This window comes from Callithrix jacchus, chromosome 17 (assembly GCF_049354715.1).
Source record: "Callithrix jacchus isolate 240 chromosome 17, calJac240_pri, whole genome shotgun sequence".
Taxonomy (NCBI): Eukaryota; Metazoa; Chordata; class Mammalia; order Primates; family Cebidae; genus Callithrix; species Callithrix jacchus.
Genome location: NC_133518.1, coordinates 33,497,983 through 33,523,202, shown reverse-complemented (window position 1 = coordinate 33,523,202; position 25,220 = coordinate 33,497,983). Strand labels below are relative to the sequence as shown.

The 25,220-nt window shown below is 36.0% G+C and overlaps 1 protein-coding gene across 1 annotated transcript in view; it reads left to right on the top strand.

The window, feature by feature from the left end:
- The window catches only part of LOC100394089 (arylacetamide deacetylase-like 2), a 27,936-nt gene extending 2,805 nt beyond the window's left edge, over positions 1–25,131 (top strand). Inside the window, exons 2-5 of the mRNA XM_002759485.6 lie at positions 7,269–7,491; positions 11,248–11,317; positions 12,656–12,827; positions 24,180–25,131. Of these exons, the coding sequence (XP_002759531.4) occupies positions 7,269–7,491; positions 11,248–11,317; positions 12,656–12,827; positions 24,180–24,782 (1,068 nt within the window). The 3' untranslated portion in view covers positions 24,783–25,131. The remainder of the gene's footprint in view (positions 1–7,268; positions 7,492–11,247; positions 11,318–12,655; positions 12,828–24,179) is intronic.
- The last annotated feature ends 89 nt before the right edge of the window (positions 25,132–25,220 follow it).

Sequence of the window (25,220 nt, the reverse complement as noted above, 5' to 3'; positions counted from 1 at the left end):
AATATTTATAATCCTTTGGGTATATATCCAGCAATGGGATTGCTGGGTCAAATGTTATTTCTGGTTAAAGATCCTTGAGGAATTGCCACACTGTGTTCCACAGTGGTTGAACTAATTTACACTCCCACCAACAGTGTAAAAGTGTTCCTGTTTCTCTGCATCTGTGCCAACATCTGCTGTTTCCTGACTTTAATGATTACTAGTCTAACTGGCATAAGATGGTATTTCATGGTGGTTTTGATTTGCATTTCTCTAATGACCAGTGATGATGAGCCTTTTTTAAATATATTTGCTGGCTGCATAAATGTCTTCTTTTGAGAAGTGTCTGTTCACATCCTTTGCCCACTTTTTGATGGGGTTGTTTTATTCTTTTAAATTTGTTTACGTTCCTTGTAGATTCTGGCTATTAGACCTTGTCAGATGAGTAGATTGCAAAAATTTCTTCCATTCTGTAGGTTCCATGTTCACTCTGATGAGAGTTTATTTTGCTGTGCAGAAGCTCTTTTTTTTTAATTTGTCAATTTGGCTTTTATTGCAATTGCTTTTGGTGAATTAGTTACAAAGTCTTTGCCCATGCCTATGTCCTAAATGGCACTGCCTATGTTTTCTTCTAGGATATTATGGTTTTAGGTCTTACACTTAAATTTTTAATCCATTTGGAGTTAATTTTTGTATAAGGTGTAAGGAAGGAGTCCAGTTTCAGTTTTCTGCATATAGCTAGCCAGTTTTCCCAGCATTGCTTATTTTTGTCAGGTTTGTCGAAGCGCAGATGGTTGTAGATATGTGGTGTTATTTCTGAGGGCTCTGTTTTGTTCCATTAGTTTATACATCTGTTTTGGTACCAGTACCATACTGTTTTTGTTACTGTAGGCTTGTAGTATAGTTTGAAGTTAGGTAGCATGATGCCTCCAGCTTTGTTCTTTTTGTTTAGGATTGTCTTGACTATACAGGCTCTTTTTTGGTTCCATATGAGACTTAGCTTTTTCTAATTCTGCAAAGAAAGTCGATGGTAGCTTAATGGGAATAGCATTGAATCTATAAATTACTTTCAGCAGTATGGCCATTTACATGACCTTGATTCTTCCTATCCATGAGCATGGAGTTTTTTTCTATTTGTTTGTGTCCTCTCTTATTTCCTTGAGCAGTGGTTTGTAGTTCTCCTTGAAGAGGTCCTTCAAGTCCCTTGTAAGTTGTATTCCTGTGTATTTTATTCTCTTTGTGGTAATTGTGAATGGAAGTTCACTCATGATTTGGCTCTCTGCTTGTCCTATTGTTGGTGTATAGGAATGTGTGAGATTTTTGCATGTTGATTTGTATTCTGAGACTTTGCTGAAGTTGCTTATCAGCATAAGGAGTTTTGGGGCTGAGACAATGGGGTTTTCCAAATATGCAATCATGTTATCTGCAAACAGAGACAATTTGACTTCCTCTTTTCCTAAATGAATACCCCTTATTTCTTTTTCTTGCCTGATTGCTCTGGCTAGAACTTCCAATACTATGTTGAATAGGAGTGGTGAGAGAGGGCATCCTTGTCTTGTGCCAGTTTTCAAATGGAATGCTTCCAGCATTTGCCCATTCAGTATGATATTGGCTATAGGTTTGTCATAAATAGCTCTTATTATTTTGAGATATGTTCCATCAAAACCTAGTTTATTGAGAGCTTTTAGCATGAAGCGATGTTGAATTTTATTGAAGGTCTTTTCTTTTTTTTTTTTTTTAATTTTTTATTGGATTTTAGGTTTTGGGGTACATGAGCAGAGCATGCAAGACAGTTGCGTGGGTACACACATGGCAGTGTGCTTTGCTTTTCTTCTCCCCTTCACCCACATTTGGCATTTCTCCCCAGGCTATCCCTCCCCACCTCCCCCTCCCACTGGCCCTCCCCTTTTCCCCCCAATAGACCCCAGTGTTTAGTACTCCCCTTTCTGTGTCCATGTGTTCTCATTTTTCATCACCCACCTATGAGTGAGAATATACGGTGTTTCATTTTCTCTTCTTGTGTCAGTTTGCTGAGGATGATGTTTTCCAGATTCATCCATGTCCCTACAAACGACACGAACTCATCATTTCTGATTGCTGCATAATATTCCATGGTGTATATGTGCCACATTTTTCCAATCCAGTCTATTATCAATGGGCATTTGGGTTGATTCCAGGTCTTTGCTATTGTAAACAGTGCTGCAATGAACATTCGTGTACATGTGTCCTTATAGTAGAACGATTTATAGTCTTTTGGATATATACCCAGTAATGGGATTGCTGGGTCAAATGGAATTTCTATTTCTAAGGCCTTGAGGAATCGCCACACTGTCTTCCACAATGGTTGAACTAATTTACACTCCCACCAACAGTGTAAAAGTGTTCCTTTTTCTCCACATCCTCTCCAGCATCTGTTGTCTCCAGATTTTTTAATGATCGCCATTCTAACTGGCGTGAGATGGTATCTCAATGTGGTTTTGATTTGCATCTCTCTGATGACCAGTGACGATGAGCATTTTTTCATATGATTGTTGGCCTCATATATGTCTTCTTTCGTAAAGTATCTGTTCATATCCTTTGCCCACTTTTGAATGGGCTTGTTTGTTTTTTTCCTGTAAATCTGCTTGAGTTGTTTGTAAATTCTGGATATCAGCCCTTTGTCAGATGGGTAGACTGCGAAAATTTTTTCCCATTCTGTTGGTTGCCGATCCACTCTAGTGACTGTTTCTTTTGCCGTGCAGAAGCTGTGGAGTTTCATTAGGTCCCATTTGTCTATTTTGGCTTTTGTTGCCAATGCTTTTGGTGTTTTGTTCATGAAGTCCTTGCCTACTCCTATGTCCTGGATAGTTTTGCCTAGATTTCTATTGAAGGTCTTTTCTATATCTATTGAGATAATCATATGGCTTTGTCATTGGCTCTGTTTATATGATGAATTATGTATATTTATTTGCATATGTCGAACAAGCCTTGCATCCCAAGGATGAAGCAGACTTGATCATGGTGGATAAGCTCTTTGATGTGCTGCTGGATTCAGTTTGCCCATATTTTATTGTGGATTTTTGCATTGATGTTCATCAGGGATATTGGCCTGAAATTTTTTTGTTATTGCTGTGTCTCTGCCAGGTTTTGGTATCAGGATGATGCAGGCCTCATAAAATGAGTTAGTGAGGAGTCTCTCTTTTGCTATTGCTTGGAATAATTTCAGAAGATATGGTGCCAGGTCTTCTTTGTACTCTGGTGGAATTTGGTTGTGAACCCATCTGGTCCTGGGCTTTCTTTGGTTGGTAGGGTATTAATTACTGCCTCAATTTCAGAACTTGTTATTGGTCTATTCAGGAATGCAACTTCTTCCTGGTTTAGTCTTGGGGGGGAGGTGTATGTGTCCAGGAATATATCCATTTTGTCTAGATTTTCTAGTTTATTTGCATATAGGTGTATGTAGTATTCTCTAATAGTAGTTTGTATTTCTGTGGGATCTGTGGTGATATACCCTTTATCATTTTTTATTGAGTCTATTTTGATTCTTCTCACTTTTCTTCTTTATTAGTCTAGAGAGTGGTCTATCTAGTTTCTTAATCTTTTCAAAAAACCAGATCCTGAATTTATTGATTTTTTTGAAGGTTTTTTTCATGTTTCTACCTCCTTCAGTTCTGCTCTGACCTTAATTATTTCTTGTCTTCTGATAGCTTTTGAATTTTATTGCTCTTGCTTCTCTAGTTCTTTTAATTGTGATGTTTGGGTGTCAATTTCAAATCTTTCCAGCTTTCTGATGTGGGCATTTAGTGATATAAATTTCCCTTTAAACACTGCTTTAGTTTTGTCCCAGAGATCTTGGTACATTGTCTCTTTGTTTTCATTGGCTTCAAATAACTTGGTTATTTTTGCTTTAATTTTGTTATTTTCCCAGTAGCTATTTCAGGAGCAAGTTGTTCAATTTCCATGTGGTTGGGCAGTTTTAGTAAGTTTCTTAATCCTGAGTTCTAATTTGATTGCACTGTGGTCTGAGGGACTGTTTTTTATGATTTTCATTATTTTGCATTTGCTGAGGAGTGTATTACTTCCAATTATGTGGTCAATTTTAGAATAAGTGCACTATTGTGCTGAAAAGAATGTATCTTTTGATTTTGGGTGGAGAGCTCTGTAGAAGACTGTTAGGTCTGATTGGTTCAGAGCTGAGTTCAAGTTCTGAATATCTTTGTAATTTTCCATCGCATTGATCTGTCTAATATTGATAGTATGTTGTTAAAGTCTCCCACTAGTATTGAGTGGGAGTCTAAGTCTCTGTAGATCTCTAAGAACTTGTATGAATCTGGGTGCTCCTGTATTTGGTGCATATATATTTAGAATAGTTAGCTCTTCTTGTTGCCTTGATCCCTTTACCGTTATGTAATGCCCTTCTTTATCTTTTTTGATTTTTGTTAATTTAAAGTTTGTTTTATCAGAGACTAGGATTGCAACCCCTGCCTTTTTTTTGTTTTGGTTTTTTACTTTCCATTTGCTAGGTAAATCTTCCTTCATCCCTTTATTTGGAGCCTATGTGTCTCTGCACATGAGATGGGTCTCCTGAATACAGCACACTGATCGGTCTTGATTATTTATCCAATTTGCCAGTCTGTGTCTTTTAATTGGGACATTTAATGCATTTACATTTAAGGTTAATATTGTTGTGTATGAATATGATCCTGTCATCATGATGTCATCACGATAGCTGGTCTCTTTGTACATTAGTCCAGGCAATTTCTTCGTGGTGTCATTGGTCTTTATATTTTTGTGTATTTTTGCAGTGGCTGGTACTGGTTTTTCCTTTCCATATTTAGTGCTTCCTTCAGGATCTCTTGTAAGGCAGGCTTGGTGGTGACCAAATCCCTCACCACTTGCATGTCTGGAAAGGATTTTATTTCTTCTTTGCTTATAAAGCTTAGTTTGGTTGGATATGAAATTCTGGGTTGAAAATTCTTTTATCTAGCAATGTGGAATATTGTCCCACTCTTTCTGGCTTGTAGAGTTTCTGCAGAGAGATCCACTGTTGGTCTGATGGGCCTCTCTTTGTAGATAACCTGACCTTTCTCTTTGGCTGCCCTTAACATTTTTTTCTTCATTTCAACTTTGGAGAATCTGATGATTATGTGATATGGGGTTGCTCTTCTCTAGGAATATCTTTGTGGTGTTTTCTGTATTTCCTGAATTTGAATGTTGGTCTGCCTTGTTAGGTTGGGGACATTCTCCTGGATAGTATCCGGAGGTGTGTTTTCCAACTTGATTCCTTTCTCCCCATCACTTTCAGGTACACCAATCAAATGCAGATTTGGTCTTTTCACATAGTCCCATATTTCTTGGAGGCTTTGTTCATTCCTTTTCATTCTTTTTTCTCTAATGTTGTCTTCACACCTTATTTCAGTAGATTGATCTTCAATCTCTGATATCCTTTCTTTCACTCAATTGATTTAGCTATTGATACTTGTATATGCCTCATAAAGTTCTCATGCTGTGTTTTCAGCTCCATCAGGTCATTTATGTTCTTCTCTAAAGTGGTTATTATAGTTAGTAGTTCCTGTAACCTTTTATTAATGTTCTTAGCTTCCTTGCGTTGGGTTAGAACATGTTCCTTTAACTCAGAGGAGCTTGTTATTAGCCACCATCTGAATCCTACTTCTGTCATTTTGTCAATCTCATTCTCCATCCAGTTTTGTGCCCTTGCTGGAGAGGAGTTGCGGTCACTTGAAGGAAAATAGTCATTCTGGTTTTTGGGACTTTCGGTGTTTTTGTGCTGGCTTTTCCTCATCTTCATGGATTCATCTACCTTTGATCATTGAGGCTGATGATCTTTGGTTGGGTTTTTGTGTGTGGGTCTATTTTGTTGATGTTGATGTTTTTGCTTTCTGTTTGTGAGTTTTTCTTCTAACAGGCCCCTCTTCTGTAGGTCTATTGCAGTTTGCTGGAGGTCCTCTCCAGGCCCTGTTTGCCTGGGTATCACCAGTGAAGGCTGCAGAATGGCAAACATTGCTGCCTGTTCCTTCCTCTGGAAGCTTCATCCCAGTGGGGCACTGGCCTGATGCCAGCCAGAGCTCTCCTGTATGATGTGTCTGTCAACCCCTGCTGGGAGGTGTCTCCCTATCATGAGGCACAGGAGTCAGGGACCCACTTGAAATGCAGTCTGTCCTTTAGCAGAGCTTGATTGCTGTGCTGGGAGAATCCTCCTTCTAAGGAGCAGCTGCTCTCTTTAGAGGCTGCAGGCAGGAAAGTTTCAGTCAGTGGAAGCTGTGCCCACAGCCTCCCCTTGCCCCAGGTGCTCTGCCTCAGGGAGATGGGAGTTTAATCTGTAAGCCTTTGACTGGGGCTGCTGCCTTTCTTTCAGAGATACCCTGCCAAGTAAGGAGGAATCTAGAGAGGCAGTCTGACCACAGTCACTTTGCTGCACTGTGCTGAATTCCGCCCAGTACAAACCTCCTGTTCTCCCTAGCACTGTAAAGGAAAAACTGCCTACTCAAGCTGCCCCTCCCCCTACCAAGCTAGATTGTCACAGGTTGACTTCAGTCTTCTGTGCTGGCTGTGAGGATTTCAACCCAGTAATCTTAGCTTGCTGGGGTCTGTGGGAGTGCGACCCTCTGATGGAGACCATTTGGCTCCCTGGCTTCAGCCTCCTTTCCAGGGCAGTGAAAGGGTCTGTCTCACTGGGGTTCCAGGTGCCACTGGGGTCTGAAAAAAAACTCCTGCAGCTAGCTCAGTGTCTGCTCAAACAGCCGTCCAGTTTTGTGCCTGAAACTCAGGGCCCTGGTGATGTAGGCACACAAGGGAATCTTCCTAATCTGCAGATTGCAACAACCGTGGGAAAAGCCTAGTTTCTGGGCTGGGTAGCACAGTACCTCAAGGCTTCCCTTGGCTGGGGAAGGGAGGTCCCTGGGCTCCTTGTGCTTCCAGGTGAAGCAATACCCCATCCTGCTTCTGTTCACCCTGTGTGGGCTACACCCACCACCTAACCAGTTCCAATGAGATGAACTGGGTACCTCAGTTGGAAATGCAGAAATCACCCACCTTCTGTGTTGCTCTCTCTGGGAGCTGCAGACCACAGCTATTCTGTTTGGCAATCTTGCCAGATATTTGAGATTTTCAAGGGCAAGAAGGTCATGTAATAAAATCTTTACAATATTATTTTGAAATAATATTTATAAACAGTCTATTTCTTTTTGTTTACTTTGCTTATTTTTCTGCCTTTTTAAACTTTCTTTTTATATACATTTGGTATTATTTAAATATCCAAATATTTAACTGTGTTTGTTTTGTTCTTACAGGCTGTGTGTTTTGAAAATATGGGTATTATGAGATATGAAGAGTTTATATCCATGATATTCAGGCTGGATTACACCCAACCACTTTCAGATGAATACATCACAGTGACTGATACAACATTTGCTGACATTCCAGTACGATTGTACTTGCCAAAAAGAAAGTCAGAAACCCGAAGACGAGCTGTAATCTATTTTCATGGTGGTGGTTTTTGTTTTGGAAGTTGCAGTAAGTTCATTGTAGAAGGAAAAAGTATAGCTAGCTCTATATTTTTGATATGAGAACTATTTTATATAAATATACACACTTATGCTGATATATACATCTAGATATGTATACTTGTCGATATGGATAAGTATAGATATAAATGTTAGATATCTAATAAAGAGACAGACATAGACATATGTTTGGCAAATAGTATTATGGGGATTTTAAATTCAGCTTTTTTTGTTTTGTTTTTTATTATCCTTAGCTTTCATATTGAATGAACATATATCAAATGAAAATAGGATATGAAGTCAATTACTAAAACTTTTTTTCCTTGGGATCAGAATTCAGGAGCAGAAATATTGAGGAGATGTAGAAGTTTCAATTAACAAGTCAAAAGCACTCGGGAGGCTGAGGCAGGAGAATTGGCTGAACGCAGGGGGCGTAGGTTGCGGTGAGCCGAGATCGCGCCATTGCACTCCAGCCTGGGTAACAAGAGTGAAACTCCGTCTCAAAAAAAAAAAAAAGTCAAAAGCATTTGCTATTGGTTGCTACAAGATCAAGTTTGCAGTTACTGAGAACATAATACAAATAGTGATAAGACTTAGAGCACAGTTGCTAGTATTAACTCTAAAAGAAAAACACAAAATAGTACTACGCAATAATGAACTCTTCCCATAAAGTCTAGGTTCCCCACTTGTCTTTTTAGGCATTTTTGATACAGTGATTATTCAATAAACGTTTTTGTGAAGAAAAAAATAAAACACACACAGAGTGAATGAGAGGAACATCTGATGATCTCTAATGAGATTATTATCCAAAATGTTCTAATCATTTTCTTTCATGTATTTTTTATCTCCTTAATGTTTTCAATAAATTAGATTTCATCTATAATTTAATTTATACCATGCATCAAAACGGTCAGAATAACCAGCTTTCTTGGTAGGATAAATACCAAGTTGGTCTCATTTCTCTCCAAAGAAATGCATTCATTCCACTGAAGTTTTTATAAGGTCTATGAAATATCAAGTGTTCATATATATATTACCTAGGACTTGAGTAAACACAAAATAAATGCCCACGGATGGAAAAATATCACTGATCGAAAAATACTAAGAAATATTCCTGATTATTAGGTTTATATCTTTTATTACTGACATAGGCAATGATTGTGATCAGTAATTCCTAAAAATGTGAGAATTATTATTCAGGATATGACATTCCAACATTCTGCTTTGCTAAATTCTGGATGTCTTTTTTCGATGTTTTGGTTTTGTATTTACACATTATTTGTTTTCAGATCTCCCAAACATATGTAAATGAACTGGAAAAGACTTAAATGCTTTCTGGTTTTTGACCAAGAAAAAATAGACATAACTATTTTCTAGTATTTGCAAATTTTAATTTTCTTTCTTTTTCCTCCTAGGCTTCCTCTTTTTTCTTATCTGAAACAAACCAAAGTTGCTTTGAGAATCAAAAAATATAGGAAAATGTTACTATTGTAGACTTTTTACATACTTCTGTGAATTTTGTTTCTCAACATTTACACTTATATCTTTTTGTTTCTATCTGCATTCTACAGACACTGTAACAATAAAAAGGCATAGAATAGAGAAAAACATGACCAGATAGATAATATCAGCAATATTCTATGAGTAGAGACAGTTTGAGATAAAAATGGGAAACAAATAAAAAAAAACAATATGGCTTTAATTCTAAGAAAAATTAAAAAGTTTTGGGAGATGAAAATGAAGACATATATTTGAAATATATCATTGAATGGCTTTAAAGTTTATGAAATGAAACTGGAAATAAGACCCCAAAGTCTCTGCATGAGATGGACTCCCTGTGGCTGATAAAGAAACCCAAATTAAGATACTGGGAGCTCAGTGTCCATAATGAGTGAGAAAAGGGTGGTCACACACCCCTTTGTTCCCAGTGAGGACAGCTCCAAATATCCTGTTTGTCCACCTGAGCTAGGATGTTTCCAAGCTGAGACATCTTGGCTAGAAAACTCCTCCCACCAGCTGCTTGAAAGGGGTATCGAACAGACTTCTGGTTTGGGGCTTGGAAACTACCCAGTCAGGACTCAGCTGTTTCCAACTATTTGAATAAGTTTGAATCTTTCATTTGCATATATAGACATGATTCTGATTCTCCATATTTAAGCCACAGACCCTTTCTTTGGTCTCTGGAGCACACTTCCGTTTCACACAGAAGGCTCTGTCTCACTATCTGCAGATTTCTTTTTTTTTTTTTTTTTAGAAAATAAAGCTCTCCCATTTTCTTTGGACGATTTAATGTCTTTGGTTAACAAGGTGAAGTTCACAGAGTTCTTACATATTATGTATTTTGATTTTCATCTATGCATGGCCTTTTCTTGAAAATTAACTTAATCTTTAATAAAACATTATTATTATTTTTAATTTAAAAGACTAGGCCGGGAGCAGTGGCTCACGCCTGTAATCCCAGCACTTTGGGAGGCCAAGGCGAGTGGATCACAAGGTCAAGAGATCGAGAGCATCCTGGTCAACATGGTGAAACCCTGTCTCTATTAAAAATACAAAAAATTAGCTGGGCATGGTGGCGCGTGCCTGTAATCCCAGCTACTCAGGAGGCTGAGGCAGGAGAATTGCCTAAACCCAGGAGGCGGAGGTTGCTGTGAGCCAAGATTGCGCCATTGCACTCCAGCCTGGGTAATAAGAGCGAAACTCCGTCTCAAAAAAAAAAAATAGACTAGGTGACTTGCTTTCCTGTTTTCCAGATTATGTATATACCCAGTGGTTAAATAGTTTTTACTTTGCAGTTTTGTTAATGTGTGAGGGAAGCTTTTTACAAGTCTGGAATTTGATTACAACTCTAGAATTCTCTGGATTTCTAGGATCTCATGGTAAATAAAGCAGCAGCAGATGTCACAGAATTTGCCAAGTTGCTTGGCCAGGATATGTAGGGGACCTGGGTAAAGATGTGTGTATATGTGTGTTTTATGTGTACTGTGGAAAGTCAATGGCTTGTATGTCAAGCATGTCAAAACTCCTATGTATATCTAGTCTTCACACTGACCTGACAGAGGCTCTCTCATATATGGTTACTATTCCTTAGACTCTTTCTTAATGCCAATGTTATTGGACTGTTTAATTATATGGCGTCTTCAAAGAAGACAGAGGTTTTGAAGAATCATGTTTAGAGAGTCAATATGTACTATTTCTTTTTCCTCCAACTTTTGAGCCAATTAAAAAGTTATACATAGAGTTCACATAAATCCAAGTCAAAATATTACTATTATTTTGGATGAAGACTTTGGTGAATGTATGCTTAGGTCTTGTTGGTATGTTATCCTTGAGTTAGAGAGATTAACCCAGCCATAGTGGCTGGTCCTACTGACCAATCATATGCCTCCTCCCTGTGAAACTTGCTGCCCGGAGAAGCAAAGTGGAGTAAAATGCACCAGGATACAGAGGGTTCTGGAAGGGTCCTTGTGTACAGACAGCAGATGTCAAGAGGAAATTACAATAGACTGAGCCTATTCTAGTTTATCCTCCTCAAAATAACCAATTGGTAAAGTCATCTTTTCCTCCTGGAGAGAGTGGCTGAAAAGGCTAGGAAGGGAAGAGTGTGTCATCTGGATTCAGGTCCATCTGCTTGGAAATGGGGGGTAGAAATAAAAGCTCCTATGTGATATTCACAAACCACTGTTATTTCCACATTCATAGCTGTAACTCTCTCTATTGCCTTTTAATTACAGGAAATACATTGATATTTATTTCTTCATTTCAGAACAGAAGGCTTTTGACTCCCTGAATAGATGGACTGCAAACACACTTGATGCTGTTGTTGTAGGCGTGGAGTAAGAGAATGATTTTCTTTGGCTACTATGATTTTTGCCTTTACCATGTAGAGGTTTGATTTCCACATCAAGTGAGCTATGATTCAAATATATATTTTTAATTAATATATTTTACTTGTCATTACTGCAACACAGACTGCTCCTCAAAGAGGTTCAGTGTCCCATTATTCTTCTGTGATTGTGAGAATATCTGAAGTATACCCCAGTGTAAGCAGTTTTGGAAAAACTTGCTCTAGACACATAAGACTCAGGTCCTGTAAGGTACTAACAGTGTCCCAAGTAACATAGCTGGACAGAAGGAAGCAAATTAACTATTACACATTTGGAGTACTGGATTGTATTTGAGCAGGCAAGAAAAGTCTAATTTCATTGTATTTGAAGTAATATAAATACTATTTTATATCTGGTTCGATATAATTAAAAAAGTTTGTGCCTGGCTTATACATTCTATGAAATCCTTACAATTTGTGTCGTTCTTTGCCCAAAAAGTATAAATCCACTGCATTCTAAGTAAAGATACAAACATCTTTCTGGTACACATCTTAAGCTACACATTACTTAGAATTTTCTAGATAGCTTATAATAAAATTCTAAGAACCTTATCACCAACATTTCATGTTGGCTATGGAAATTTACACTTTTTAGCATTCTGAAGATCAAAAAGAAAAAGCTCTATGAATAGGCTGCTAAAGGTATTTTCCTGTTTTTCTGGTCCACATATATTGGGGAAAATATCTATTTGTGCCCATTAAAAGAATGGGGTGATAATTTGCCTTACAAATGAATTTATCAGAAATAAGCAAGTTCTCTGGCATATTTAAATTTTGTTTATAATTCCAATTGTTATCTAGTAATAACTAGTGGGTATTATCCAGGATGAAGTATATGCAGTGTCAGCTTATAGAATTTTTACCTAAAATGACCATGATAAAATACGACACTGCCTACGATATGCTCTCAGATCTCCAGTCTATTGTGCTTTTTAAACAGGTGTTTTAAAAAAATGTTTGGATTACCAATCACATTGAGAATATAATGTAAACTATAGATCATCTCTATTCCAAAATACACTTGGACTAAAAATTTTGCTTACAATTCCTAGGAAGTTCATAACACTCCCGCGACTCCTCACAAATAATGCCATCCATGGACTTTTAGGTGCAAGATTGATAACCATTACATTTTGTTAAAATAATTTTCATTTTAATCAAGAATTAGTAGAAAACTTAGGCTTGATTTTTAGAAGACGGAGAAATAAAGGCTGGCACTAAATTGCATTTATTCGGTATTTGAGGATGAGTTGGACCACCATAAATGCTTTATTTTCTTTCTTTAAAGCTACAGGCTAGCTCCTCAACACCACTTTCCTGCTCAGTTTGAAGATGGCCTCGCTGCAGTCAAATTTTTTCTCCTGGAAAAAGTTCTTACAAAATATGGAGTGGATCCCACTCGAATCTGTATTTCGGGAGACAGTTCTGGGGGCAATTTAGCAACAGCGGTCACTCAACAGGTACCTTATATTTGTTTTTATGATAGGAAGCAGAAGTTGAGGCTTACTCTTTTTCTATAGATAATTGAGTTCTTCCAGCACCATTTGTTGAAAAGACTATTCTTTCCCATTGAATTACAGTGGTACTTGAGTAAACATTTATTTAACCTTAATGTGACTATTTCTGGATTATTTTCTTCCGTTGATCTATATGCCTATCCTACTGCCAATACCACACTGACTTCAATTTTGTTCTTCTTTGAAAAAGAATTGTTTTTAGTATTCCATATCTTTTCCATTAAAATATTAGATGACCTTATCAATTTTAAAAAGAAAGTCTAACTGAATTTTTATAGGATTGCATTGAATCTGTAACTTTGGGGAGAATTGACATCTCAATAATATTGAGATTTCCAATTAATATACATGGCATGTCTCATACTTTATTAGATCCTCTTCAGTTTTTCACCAATATTTTACTATTTTCAGTATAGCAATCATGGAAATCTTTTCTCAAATTTTACTCTGAAATATTTTTCAAAAATTTTATTAAAATTAACATTTTCCAAACATTTACCTAACACATACTGGATTTGGAATTTGGGATTTATTTCTATGCTCTGTAGAAATACAGTGGATTGTGATCCTGGCCTTCTGTCATCATAGCATCAATAAATTCACTTAGAACTCTAGTGTTCTGTGTTTTTGTTTCTACACCATTATATTTTCAATGACTAGAGACAGTTTTAGTTGTTGCTTCCCAGTACTTATTTCTTTTTATTTTCTTTTATTAGTGCACTGTCTGGGACCTTGAGTAAAATATTTAATATAACTGTCTTGCTTTGGATTTTAGGAGGACATTTTTCAATATTTTATCAATACATATGATATTAACTAAAGGTCTTCATGGTTAGCTTTTGTCAGATTGAGGAAGTTATTTCTATTCCTAGTAGAATCGTTGCATTAAAAGCATTTGACAAATTCAACACCCATTTATGCAAAAACTATGATCATGTAATTTTTCTTATTCTTTTAATGTGGTAAATTATGCCGATTGGTTTTTTAAATGTTAAACATAAAATTATGCTTATATTCTCAGCATGAGGCTTGCTTGGTCATGATGAATTAAAATTTTTATACATTGCTACATTCCATTTGCTATAGTTTATTAAATATTTTTTGAGATTAATCTTTATTTTTTAACACTTTTTGTCAGGCTTTTTTTTTGAGATGGAGTTTTGCTCTGTCGACCACACTGGAGTGCAGCGGCATGATCTAGGCTCACTGCAACCTCCACCTCCTTTGTCAGGTTTTGAGAGAAAAATTACAATTGTCTCTTTAAATAATTTGGGAAGAATGCCAACTCTTTTACTTTCTGTTTTTTCTCTTTCGTAAGGTTTCATTGAGGTATAATTGAAAGGGAAAATCATATATATTTAAGAGGTACAATTTGATGTTTTGATAAATGTATGCATTTTGCAATGATTAACACAAGCTAAATAACATAGTCATCACCTCATATAGTTACCATTTTTTTTTCTGTGTAGTGAGCATATTTAAGATCTGTCTTAGCAAACTTGGAGTATGCAGTATCATTAACTATCGTCATAGCACTTAATATTAGATCTCCAGAACGTATTCATCCTGCATAACTGAAACTTTATACCCTTTCACCAGTATCTCCCCATTTTCCCCATCTCCATCCCCTTGCATCTATATCCCCAGCTCCTTGTAACCACCACTGTACTATCCACTTCTAGGGGTTTAGCATTCTTAGGTTCCACATATAAGCAAGATTATGCAGTATTTGTCTGTCCTTACCTGGCTTATTTCATTTAGTGTAAGGACCTCCAGGTTCATCAACGTTGTAACCAGTGACAGGATTTTCTTCTTTTTGATGGCTGAATAATATTCCATTGTGTGTGTGTGTGTGTGTGTGTGTGTGTGTGTGTGTGTGTGTAGCTACACACACCAAATTTTCTTTATCAATTTATCTGGCTGACAACAGTTTGATTCCATACCTTAGCTATTGTGAATACTGCTGCAATGAATATGTGAGTACAGGGATCTCTTCATGTTACTGATTATGGATATATACCTAGAAGTGGTTGCTGGATCATCTGGTAGTTCCCTTTTTAATTTCTTGAGGAAAATCCATACAGTTTTCCATAATGGATGTACTAATTTACATTTCCAACAACAATGCACAAAGGGTACCTTTCTCTATATCTTTACCAACCTTTATTATTTCTCTTTTTTGACAATAGCCATTCTAACAGGTGTTATCTGATATCTCATTAGGCTTTAATTTGCAATTCCTTGATCATTGGTGATGTTGAACACTTTTTCATATAGCTGTTCACCATTTGTACATCTTCTCTTGAGAAATGTCTACTCAGTTCTATTTCCCATTTTTAAATGGATCATTTTTTTCTTGCCATTTAGTTGAGTTCTTCATACATTTTGAATATTAACCCCTTATTCAACCCATGCTTTGAAATATTGTCTCCTATTGTTTAAATTGTCTCTTCACTCTGTTGTTTCTTTTTTAGAGCGGAAGCTTTTTAGTTTGAGGCAATTCCATGTATCCAGTTTTGCTTTTGTTGCTTGTACTTGCAGACTCAGCCATACCTCTCAAAGTATTTTCTAGACCAATATCAATAATTTTTTTCTGTAAGTTTTCTTCCAGTAGCTTTACCGTTTCATAGTAAGTTTTGAAACTTTTGTTCATCATTTTGAGTTGATTTTTGTATATGGAATAAAATGAGTGTCCAATTTCATTCTTCTGAATGTGAATATACAGATTTCCCAACGTCATTTACTGAAAAGACTGTCTTTTCATTTTGTGTGTTCTTGGCACCTTTGTCAAAGATCAATTGACCATTGCTGTAGTTTGGTCTTTCTCAGTCAAAAGTCATGTTGAAATTTGATCCCCACTGTGGTGGTGTTGAAAGACTGAGCCTAGTGAGAGATGTTTGGGGCATGAGGGTGGATCCCTCATGAATAGATTAATGCCCTTCAGAAGGAATGAATGAGTGAATTCTTGCTCCCCAGGGAATTAGTTTATGAGAGAGCAGATTGTTAAAAAGAATCCAACTTCCTTGGTTTCTCTCTCTTGCTTCCTTTCTTGCCATGTGATTTTTTTTCTTTTTTTTTTTTTTTGAGATGGAGTCTCACTCTGTCATCCAGGCTGGAGTGCAAGTGTCACAATCTTGGCTCACTGCAACCTCCACCTCCTGGGTTCAAGTGATCCTCCTGCCTCAGCCTCCCGAGGGTAGCTGGGACTACAGATGTGAGCCCCCACACCTGGCTAATTTTTAATTTTTTAGTACAAATGGGGTTTCACCATATTGGACAGGCTGGTCTCAAACTCCTGACCTTGTGATCAGCCTGCCTTGGCCTCCCAAAGTGCTGTGATTACAAGCATGAGCCATGGCGCCTGACCCTTGCCATGTGATTTCTTTGCATATGCAGAGTCCCATTCTCCTTCAGCCATGAGTTAAAGCAGCCAGAGGCCATTATCCGATGCAGATATCCAATCTTAAACCTTTCAGCCATCCGAATTGTAAGACAAATATTTTTTTTAATTGCCCAGTCTCAGGCATTCTGTTGTAGCAGCACTAACTGAACTAAGACAACCATTTATTTCTAAGCTCTTTTTTCTTTTCCATTGGTCTCTATGTTGTCTTTTATGCCGGTACCATACTGTTTTGATTATTGTAGCTTTGCAGTTTGTTTTGAAACCAGGCATTGTGATGCCTCCAGGTTTGTTCTTTTTACTCAAGATTATATTGCCTATTCAGTCTTTTGTGGTTCCACATGTTTCTATTTCTGTAAAAAATACCATTGGAATTTTGATAGGAATTGCATTCAATCTGGTACGTTGCTTAACATTGCTTAATTAAGAATTAATACTGTTAAAATATCTATACTACCCCAATCTATATGTTGGAGTAGTATAAACATTTTAACAGTATTAATTCTTCAGATACAGAAACATGGCTAATTTTTTCATTTATCTGTGTCTTCAATTTCTTTTATTAATATTTTATAGCTTCCTGTGTACAGATCTTTCTTCCTCCTTGATTAAATTTATTCCTAGTGTTTTACTTATGTACTTATTTTTAATGTTATTGAAATTGGATTTTTAAAAATTTATTTTTTAGATAGTTTGTTGTTAGTATATAGAAATGCAAGTGATTTTTGTATGTTGATTTTTTATCCTGCAAATTTACTGAATTTATTTACTTGTACTAACAGTTTTTTGGTAGAGTCTTAGGGTTTTCTATACATAACATCATGTAATCTGCAAACAGACATTTTTACTTCTTTCTCATTTGGATGCTTTTTATTTCTTTATTTCTTTTCTTTTTTTGCTTAATGACTAACTAGGTCTTCCATGTCTTGTTTCTGATTTCAGAGGAAAAACTTTCAGCTTTTCACCAGTGAGTATGATGTTAGCTGTGAGCTTTACTATGTTGAGGTATTTTCCTCTATACATAATTTGTTGAGAGTTTGTATTATGAAAGATATTGCATTTTGTTAAGTGCTTTTTTGCATCTGTTGAGCTGTTCATGTAATTTTTATTCTTCACGCTTACTGTGGTGTATCACATTGGTTGAAGCATTCTTGTGTTCTTGGGATAAATTCCACTTGATCATGGTGTATTACCCTTTTAATGTGCTGTTCAATTTTGTTTGTCAGTATTTTGTTTAAAATTTTTGCATGTATGTTTATAAAGGAAAAGTAGCCAGGCTCTCTTTGCTTTTCATGACCTAGACATTTTTTGATAGTGCTGGGGATTTGTTTTGTGAGATCAGGTTCCACCACCTGTCCAACTAGGTTGTTAAGTTTACCTATGAGTCTCTGTTCATAACTTTCTCCACCTGCGTGTCTATGTTCCTAATGAATAGTTTGCCAGTCTTTTCTGATCTTTCATGATCTTGACACTTTTTAAGAGTGCTGATGTTTTTTTCCTGATGTTTACTCCTTATGTCAAGTTTTCTACCTTTCTACTTCAAAAAAAAATGATGAAACTAACCTTCTTTAGACTTCTTTTTGAGAAACACTGCTCTGTACTTTTAAAAATATGACTCATTATAAAAACCTGAACCAAAAGGTTATGCTAGATACCTCTTTATTCATTTTTTAAAATTTCTTTCCTCTTAAGTATTAGAAGATTCAGGATTAGAACACTAGAAGAAGTTTATATACATACATATTGTTATGTACATATACATTGAAATTTATGTTATACATACATATGTAAGTATATATGCACATACATACATATACATTTACATATACATATACATATGCCTATATGTATATATTAATCTGTGACATCACACACAGAAAACCCTATTGTGAAACCAAAATGGCAGTGAGAGCAAAGCCTCACCTTTGGTTCTATACCTGGGCCTCCCTTCAACCCAACCTGTTCCACTTTGGTTACCTTTCATGTTTAGAGTTCTAAGTAAATTTTCTTAAGAGAAAAAAGCACATTTTATTCCCAAGAAGAAAGTTTGCGAACCATTAGACATGTTGATTCCTGAGGACTCTTCCAACCTGAACTTATTTGCTACTTACTTGAAATAATGCCATTTATCTGAAGGATCTTGCTGGAATAAAATGAGAAGTTAGATAGAAGGTAAAAACAGAATAATGTCCTGCTTAGAGATTATTATGCTAATTACTATGTAAAATTGTATAGCATCCTGCTCTTAAATTTCATCTGAAACCAGTTTGGGGAATGCGGAGATTCCAAAAGCTGTCCAACAATTACCCAATAGTGATTAAGCAACATCTTGCCACACCATTAATTTCTTCTTGCACATCTGTAACATTTGTTTGGCTTTGCAAGTGAAGCAATCATCATGGGCAGCCCAGTGGGGAGGATTACTTGAGGCTAGGAGTTCAAGGCCCATCTGGCCAAAAAATAAAAATAGTCAAGGGTAGTGGTACAGACTACGTCTGTAGTCCCAGCAACTCAGTAGGCTGAGGCAGGAGGATTGCTTGATCCCAGGAGTTCACGGCTTGCAGAGAGGTAGGATCACACCACTGCACTCCAACATGGGAGACAGAGCAAGACCCTACCTTTAAAAAACAAAACAGAAAAGAAAGAAAGAAAAAAGAAATAACAATTGGATGTAGCCATACAGATTTATGAAAATGTGATACCCTACCTTATAACTTTTCAGCAGGACAACACCTGATATTATCACAGGCACCGAACAGAGATGCAATTCTCAGTAAAATCTGTAGGCCGGCACAAAAGTGAATAAAAATCTAACGTCATTCTATTTCTTAAATTAATTATATAAGAACATAGTATCTATTTAAATGTCTGATTCACCTGTTCAAGGGGAACATAGTGCTGTATGCAGATGAACAGAATGCAGAACTCAGTGAAATTAATTAGGATGTAAAAAGGCGATTTTCTTTACCCTTTCCTATTTATTTTATGATTATACTTAAAGTGATTTGTTCTTCATGGACTGCTAAACTTTGTGCATGAACTACATTTTCATTGAAAAGCTTTATTCCCTGTACTGTTTATTCTGGGTCATAAGAATTAATTTTTACTATGAAATTATTATAGAGCTTACTTTTTCCAATGCCACATGATCTGGTGATCAATAATATGTTATAGTTTATGGCTTTAAAAATTTGGTATCAATAATCACCACTGAGAGATATATATTTAAAAAATGGCTCATCCATTTCAATTCACATTATAAAAGGATTTTCTCATGGATCAGGACAAATACATTATCCTATCATTTTCTCTTGTGGACTTTGTCTACTTTTCAATTATATTCTTATTATTCAGAAAAAATGAATATCTTTTACCTATGATTGCTAGGTTTCTTGGAAATATCACATGATGTGTCCTAAAATCACTAATGTGGCTTGTTGGTCATAATAATCTGGATGATCACTGTAGCTAGGAAAACTTTTGTGGACATAGTGCCTTAATCTTTAATTAAAAAAAAAACTATTTCTAAACTTTAATCATATCACTTAAATCAAATTTCATGGCCACATTTTATTTTAAAATAAGGTATGCATTGCTCTTATTTAGGACCAGAGATATTCTTTTCATAAAACAATGGGAATTAATTTGATATTTTGAAGTAATTATTAAGTCCTACTCTCTTGGATTTTCTAAAAAAAATAAGTATTTTAACATAGATAATTTAAAGAGGAAGCTATGATATGTGATAGCTCTACTTATTTAGGTTTCTAGCTTCGGTCTTTCTAAATATATCTTTGCTTCTAATTTGTGTCATTTGTCATAGGTGATATAATAAGCCTTATGATCTGATTTAAAATAATATTTCTATGGCTATATAGTTATTACATATGTGACACTTCTTTAAAAATATTTTAAAAACTTTAAAATAGTTTTAATAGCAAATATTAATCAGAAATTATAATTAATGGTGATGAGTTTTAGAAAAACATGATTGACATGCAGCATCCTTGGACATTGGATGATGTCCCATAGATACATAATATGTGTGTCAGTTTCTGTTATTTTGCTTGTTTACCTCTGTGTAATCACAGCATCTCAGTGTTATACAGGCCACCTGAAATTCATTAGAAGCACAAATATCTGTCTTCTGCTACTTGCACCTGGAAGTGTTATCACCATGAGTCCTGCACTTCTGAGTGATATAATCTGTTTTATTGTCATACTTTTAGAACATAAAGTGGGAAGTGGGATTTTAGGGGAAGAATAAAGATCAGGAAAGGACAGTAAGAATCTGCAAGGAGAACAGTGGGTTGATTATCTTGGATTCTATCCAGCCCATGTGGGAGTTCTGCAGTTTTAAGCATGATTGGAAGATGTGTGTTAGGATAAAGCAAGGAATTCCTTCCATATTGGGATTTCTCCATGGTAGTTTATAGTCTGTCCAGATACTCATTGACTAGTTGTGTATTGGTGGAATTTGGTTTGGGGTTGGTAGGGGTGGTTAATAGAAAGGAAAATTAGTGGGGAAAGCAATCACAGTTGCCATCAAGTTCAGTGCTCTGGGTTGAAAATAACAGATAAATATTAAGTTTGGTGAACAATACTTATCATAGCAATGTAGAAACTCCTCAAATAACAAGTTAATATTTTGTGTACATCCATTCTTCCATGGATGACAGGTTATGGAAAAGTTGGTGTGGGCATGCAGGACTTTGAATAATACACACTCAAACTAGGGAGCTAGATGGTAGGGTATCTTGTGAATCAGTAACTGGATTGAGAAGGGTAGTAAATGATGAGGGGCATAGTGCAAAGGCTGCAATATGTTCCCTTGGCAGGGGAACCTGTCATTCTCTAGGAAAGTGCCATGCCCTTTGAATAGTCGTAGGGAGCTTGGGAAATGGGAGAGGATTCAGTAATGCCTCAGACTGTCTGGAGTTGACTTTATGGCAAGCACAGGTGTCCATGGCAGATTACTGCTTTGAATGGGCTTCGAAGCAGTTGAGTCATAGAATGACACAGGGCATGAAGTTGTGGATCATCCCTTTTCTGACGTAGCTACCAACTTCCTTTCAGCCACCACTCCCAACTCATGCAGTCTAGGAGGGTGGTTTGTGAATGAAAAAACTGATGTAGGAGTGAAAATGGTGCTGGTCCATATGTTACTCCAAGCATTTCAGCATGGCCTAGAAGCTTTTTATGAACTGGGTTCCAAATTTTGCTCTCATATGTAAAGATCTAGGAGACCAATCATCATCATGGTATAAATAAATTACGTTGTTGATGACAATAATACCAGTGGCATGGGCTATAACTCTGAAAAACAGTTAGAGATTCAAATTGGGTGACTTAATAAACTAGGGGCAGAACAAATAATTTATATGAGACAATTTTACTGTAAAAACCCTAAGTTTAGGATTAATGGTGTTTAATTATAAAAGGAAATTTTAAATGCATACTATCCATTGTGTTTTCATGGAAATAATGTTCATTATTGAAAAAGATTAAGTACGGGCTTTGTTGAAGATCTTCCACAACCTTTAAATTACTTAGCTATCCAAAGGTCTTTATTATATTGGAAATGTAATAAAAATTTAAATGGAAATTTTAAATAGTTAGCCAGTGTCTAAACCCTTAGGACATTACCATGTGCAAGATATGTTCTCTCAACTTTTTTGACCTTTTACTTTTTCATTCTTGTTCTTCACAAAGTAATACCAATCTGTGACGAATGTCACTTTTTTTTGCACTCAAGTTCATATTAGTTACCCACAAAATCAGACATACATATCCATTCATTCATGTCTATTTGATAGAATAGTCTATTCCAGGCTTGTTTTGGTTTAGTATTACGTTTATGCGCACTTTTGAAATGTGCTTAGCTGGCTGTCTTCGAGACCATATTGGTCTCAAAGTAAAGAACTAAGGAATCGATGTTCAGTCATTCAGCATTGCTGTGGGACCTACTTGTTTTAGGCTTGTTACTGTTTATTGCATTCTAGTATTCCTGATTCCAGAGATAGTGTCCTGTTAAAATAATTACAATCAGATCTTATGGTTTATAATACTATGGTTTCCATATTATTAAAATATTCATTTCTCTATTATTTTCTCATACTATATTAATGACTTTATTATCCTAGGCCTGGTAAAAGATACAATGATAACTTAGGTATCATATCAGTGCTTGTGAAATTCAAAAAAATGTAAAAAATGTACATTTTTGTATAATAAAGGAAAAGTGATGATTGGCCTGAAAGAGGTAATAGAGATTTGGGAATTAAAGAAGAGTTTTTTTTGATCAGGTGTTTATATGCATAATCATACATACATGCTTGTGGGTATACATAAAATGTGTAGAAAATATCTGAAACGCACCAGATAAATAAGATAGTTTTTAAGACTATGGCAAAATTGCCAACCTCGGAGAATCTGACTCAGGTGCTTTTTCAATATATTAAAGAGAACTGACTTTAGCATGGGTTTTGAAGAATAGCAGAGAGAAAGAAAAAAAAGCCTTGAATGGCAAAGTAACAAATGACATAATGGGGAACAAGAGGTAGGAAAGGCTGACACATTTGTTGAAGTGATTTATTTCATAAGGCATTTCAGAAAGGAAAGTTAGGGTCAGGCAAGAGTATTGATGGACCATTTTTGACCCATCCCTGTGTATGTGTTCTCTGTTTTGTTTTGTTTTTTCCCCCTAGATTATCAACATTGAGAGTAGGATGACTGACAGTGGGCTATTGATAGCAATGTTTGATAAGTAAATTATCTATCTAAGAGCACTGCATAGAGATTTGGAATTTAGGGAAGTTTCTGTAAGATAACTTTGTTTTGGCTCATTTTTATTTTACACTTGTTAAACCTCTAGCATCTTGGAAGTACGTATGGAGTTGGTAGGATGCCATTTCCCTTTCTGAGGTACCTCTTGGATTTCAATTGAGTTTGTTCTTTCCGTTCAGCCAACCACTGTGGTGACTGGTTGACTTAGACTTACATCCTGTGGTCCTGGACTTTTCACTTGGAGCAGCAGCAGGTATTTTCATTTGTCCAGATGCCAGACTCTAGTCAAGGCAAAAGCTCCTGGGAGATTAATTCAAGGTTCTCTCCTGCAGTCTGCAGGGTCATAGGTGAGGCCTCAAGTGCCTTTTTTGCTTTGGAAAAGAAAAGGCACTCCTTTATCAAGTACTCTGCATTTTTTTCCTTGCATATTAAACTTGTGCATATCAATTTTTTCATAATTTTCTCGCTTTGCTTTTCCAGTACTGCACTGCATCATTCTCATAAGATACCTGTTGATTGGCTTTTTCCCCTCAGACTTGGTCCATGTGCTTTTGCATTGGTATAATGTTTCTTAAAAATTATGGTGTGATGTTGATGATGTGTACCTCATTGCCAAAGAATATATTCTAAAAAATTTTAAGATTTTTTTTTTAGTTTCTAAAATGGAGAAATATGATTTAATAGTTACATTTATTTCTTCCACTCACTCTGGTTACTTTTGTCAAGAAGGATTTTTACAAACTTATATGTACTGTCAATTTCCCCTAGAAATATCTTTGGAATTGGATCATTTTCATTTGTGAATTTTGACTAAAAATCATATATATCTCTCCCTCCTGGTGTATTCTTTTTCTCTTTCCCTCTCTTATTCTTTCTCTTTTTTTCCTCACACACAAAGTCCGTATTTTATAAAACTTTAATTTTAAACTGGTTTGAATTTTTTCATGCCATATAAATATATTATAAATGTTGTAAAAAATAACTATGATATATAACATCAGTTTATGTAGATTTGTTTATCTCATGATTGCTAAATAATTAAAATTAAATTTTATTCTTCTGGTATTTTGGAAGTTTTTGCATTCCAGAATATTACTATGTATTTTCAGATGCAGAATGATGCTGGAATGAAACATAAAATCAAGATGCAAGCCTTACTTTACCCTGGCTTACAGATAACAGACAGCTATTCGCCATCTCACCGAGAAAATGAGCATGGTATAGTTTTGACAAGGGATGTAGCCATAAAACTCGTGAGCTTATATTTCACCAAGGATGAAGCACTTCCCCAGGCAATGAGAAGAAACCAACACATGCCTCTGGAGTCAAGACATCTGTTTAAGTTTGTTAATTGGAGTGTTCTTCTTCCTGAGAAGTATAGAAAAGACTATGTTTATACTGAACCAATTCTTGGAGGACTTAGTTATTCACTGCCAGCACTTACAGATGCCAGAGCATTACCCTTGTTGGCCAATGATTCCCAGTTACGGAATTTGCCACTAACCTATATTCTTACTTGTCAACATGATCTCTTAAGAGATGATGGACTTATGTATGTTACAAGGCTTCGAAATGTTGGAGTCCAAGTTGCTCATGACCATATTGAGGATGGAATTCATGGAGCTTTATCATACATGACTTCACCATTTTATTTACATCTAGGTCTTAGGATAAGAGATATGTATGTAAGTTGGCTGGATAAAAATTTATAGGTATATAATAAACATGTATAGCCCTTACATAATGGGTTGTAATTTTTGGTATTTTGTAGTTTTGGAGCAAAGAACAATGACATTTAAGTTGTCTAAATCTATATTTGAATCATTTGTAGCAGTTAATGTGTGTCCTTGAACAGTTATGACATTTTCTGACTTGCAGACCCTCCATGTGTAAAATGTATGTAAGCGTGCCTATTTTCTCCTTACTTATAATTTATTATAATTATGTTACTCCTGATAAGAACCAATGCTTATTAAAATTGAAAAATAAGAGTGGTTATTGGCAAATTACGAAAGACAGTTTCCAGACAGGCGCAGAAATTGTAATGAGTGGGAAGAGGAAAAAACAAGGCCCAAAATTGCTGCTAAAAATGTGTGGAAACCACTGGATGAAATAAACCATAAGGGACCTATATTAGTTTCCTGTGCCTA